Source organism: Fulmarus glacialis, unplaced genomic scaffold, assembly GCF_000690835.1.
Source record: "Fulmarus glacialis isolate BGI_N327 unplaced genomic scaffold, ASM69083v1 scaffold46932, whole genome shotgun sequence".
Classification (NCBI taxonomy): domain Eukaryota; kingdom Metazoa; phylum Chordata; class Aves; order Procellariiformes; family Procellariidae; genus Fulmarus; species Fulmarus glacialis.
In genome coordinates, this window is record NW_009199382.1 from 1,055 (window position 1) to 3,023 (window position 1,969).

The window sequence follows — 1,969 nt, forward strand, 5'->3', positions numbered from 1 at the left end:
TTGCAGCTGGTGTGGGAGAGACGAGACCCTCAGCACTACACCCAGCCTGCTGAGGGAACTTCAGCTAAAGCAAGCCCCCACTAAAACAAGCCTGCTGTGATGTTGAGAAAATGAAGATGCTGATGGACAATAGCTACAGCAATAGAGGAGAAAAAAGCCTGTGACAAAAGGCAGTGAAGCTAGCTCTCAAATAGGTCCTGTCTGTCCCAGAGCATGCTCAGCAAGGCAGAGCCCTGTGACTGAGCACCAACACGCACCCCAGCCAGGCTGGGGCAGGAGCCAGCACCCACCGCTGCGCTACCCTAACACGACCGCATACTCAAATCTTTAATCACAAACATTTGCAAGAATTCCCCAAATAAAAGCAAGTTTTTAAAAGTGCCCCTTTCACACTCTACCCTGGCAGGCAGGAACCCCCCCACCCCGCAGAGAGCCAGGCTGGCCAGAGTAACGCCTGGGACCCAGGTAAAAGTTAACCCTACAGCACGGACGCTTTGGTGCAGGGGGGAGCTGTGTAACGCTCTGCCAGAGCAGCGACTCACTACGACTACGAGCAGCTGGAGCCTGGGCAGGCAGCGCCTCAGCAGAAGGCATGGGTGGTGGTGGAGTTCAGGACACGGGAGCTACTGTCAGACCTGGAAGCCTTTGAAAGTTCGCGCTGTGGAAACAAGAAGCAGGAGATGGGGATGAGGGGACAGAGGGGGCAGCTGCACAGATGGCAGCAGGGACAGAGCTGCTGCTTCGTGGCTTTGTGGGAAAGCAGGAACAGCTCCAGGCCAAAAAGGAGGGCAGGCCAAGCTGCTCCTGCTCGTTTGTTTGGGCTCCCCAACCCCTCTTGGTTCAGAAGAGGGCAGAAAAGCTTTAGCATCGAGTAGCTGAGAAAGAACTCGGAGCCGTCAGCCTCCCAGAATTAGGAGTACCTGTTGCCCGAACAGCCCCAGGCTGGGAACCACATCCCTCGCTCCTGCAGCTGGTAGGCTCTGTCCTGGGAAGCACTCTGCTGGGTCAGCAGAAAGCAAACAGGCTGCCCCTCAGTGAAGGGAAGGGAAGCAGGAGGACAGGGACAGCCATGCCCAGCTGCTGGAGAAAGGGAACACCTAGCAGGAATCTGCCTCCATTACAAACCGGTACCCTCCCTGCCCCGAGGCAGTGCACAAGCCTGGGATCACAGCCCGGCTGCAGGGAAATCCTCAGCACAGCCCCAGGGGCAGACAGGGCACTCCACACACAGGCTTAGCTGCCATTGTGTCTGTCCAGTGTCAGAAGATGTTAAAGCTTGGGTTCAGCCCATCCTCATGGAAGGGCAGAGGACACTAAGGGACCTCCAGCCAGCCAGAGACAGCAAAGCCCCATCCATCAGCAGAGAGCACCTTCTTCAGCAGCTGGGGCAGCTCCCCAGCCTTTGCTCACCCAGCACACCGCAGAGAGACCAACAGAAAAGGTGGGACAGGTGCCAGGGGCCCTTTGCAGGCTCAGCTCAGGGGGGACAGCAAGCGGGGTCCTGCCTGAGCATGCGATGGATGAAGTCTGTGCAGGCAGCGGGGAAAGGAGACCCTCCCTCCCCTCTCCCACTGACAGCGAGAGCGCTGCTGCCGCCAGCTGCCCAAGCCACCACGCTGCAGCCCCTGGAGAGGCTGGGGAGCATCACCACCCTAGGACACGCTGCATCAAGCGACTCGGACCTCAGGGGTGGGGGGAAAACTTTGCTCAAGCAGCTGGAAACAGACCCACCTCAGGAGAGCAGCTGCATCACTGCAGCAGGGCTGTTCCAGGGGGCCTGGGCCATGTACGGCTTTGCCCCTGCTCGGGGCTGGGAGGTGCCCCCGACACCAGCATTTCTCTTACATTTGTGTCTGTTCCCCACTGGGCTGCTGAGGGCCTTTGTGCAACGTGAGCAGCGCTTGGCCTCAGCCACCAAACCTCAATTTTTAACTTCTCAATGCTGTGGCAGCAGATCTGCTGCCACAGG

The 1,969-nt window shown here is 58.5% G+C and overlaps 1 protein-coding gene across 1 annotated transcript in view; it reads right to left on the reverse strand.

The window, feature by feature from the left end:
• Nucleotides 1-580: 580 nt before the first annotated feature.
• The window catches only part of PRC1 (protein regulator of cytokinesis 1), a gene marked incomplete at its 5' end in the record, with an annotated part of 5,943 nt that continues 4,554 nt past the window's right edge, over nt 581-1,969 (reverse strand). Inside the window, one exon of the mRNA XM_009573229.1 lies at nt 581-658. Coding sequence (XP_009571524.1) covers nt 581-658 — 78 coding nt within the window. The remainder of the gene's footprint in view (nt 659-1,969) is intronic.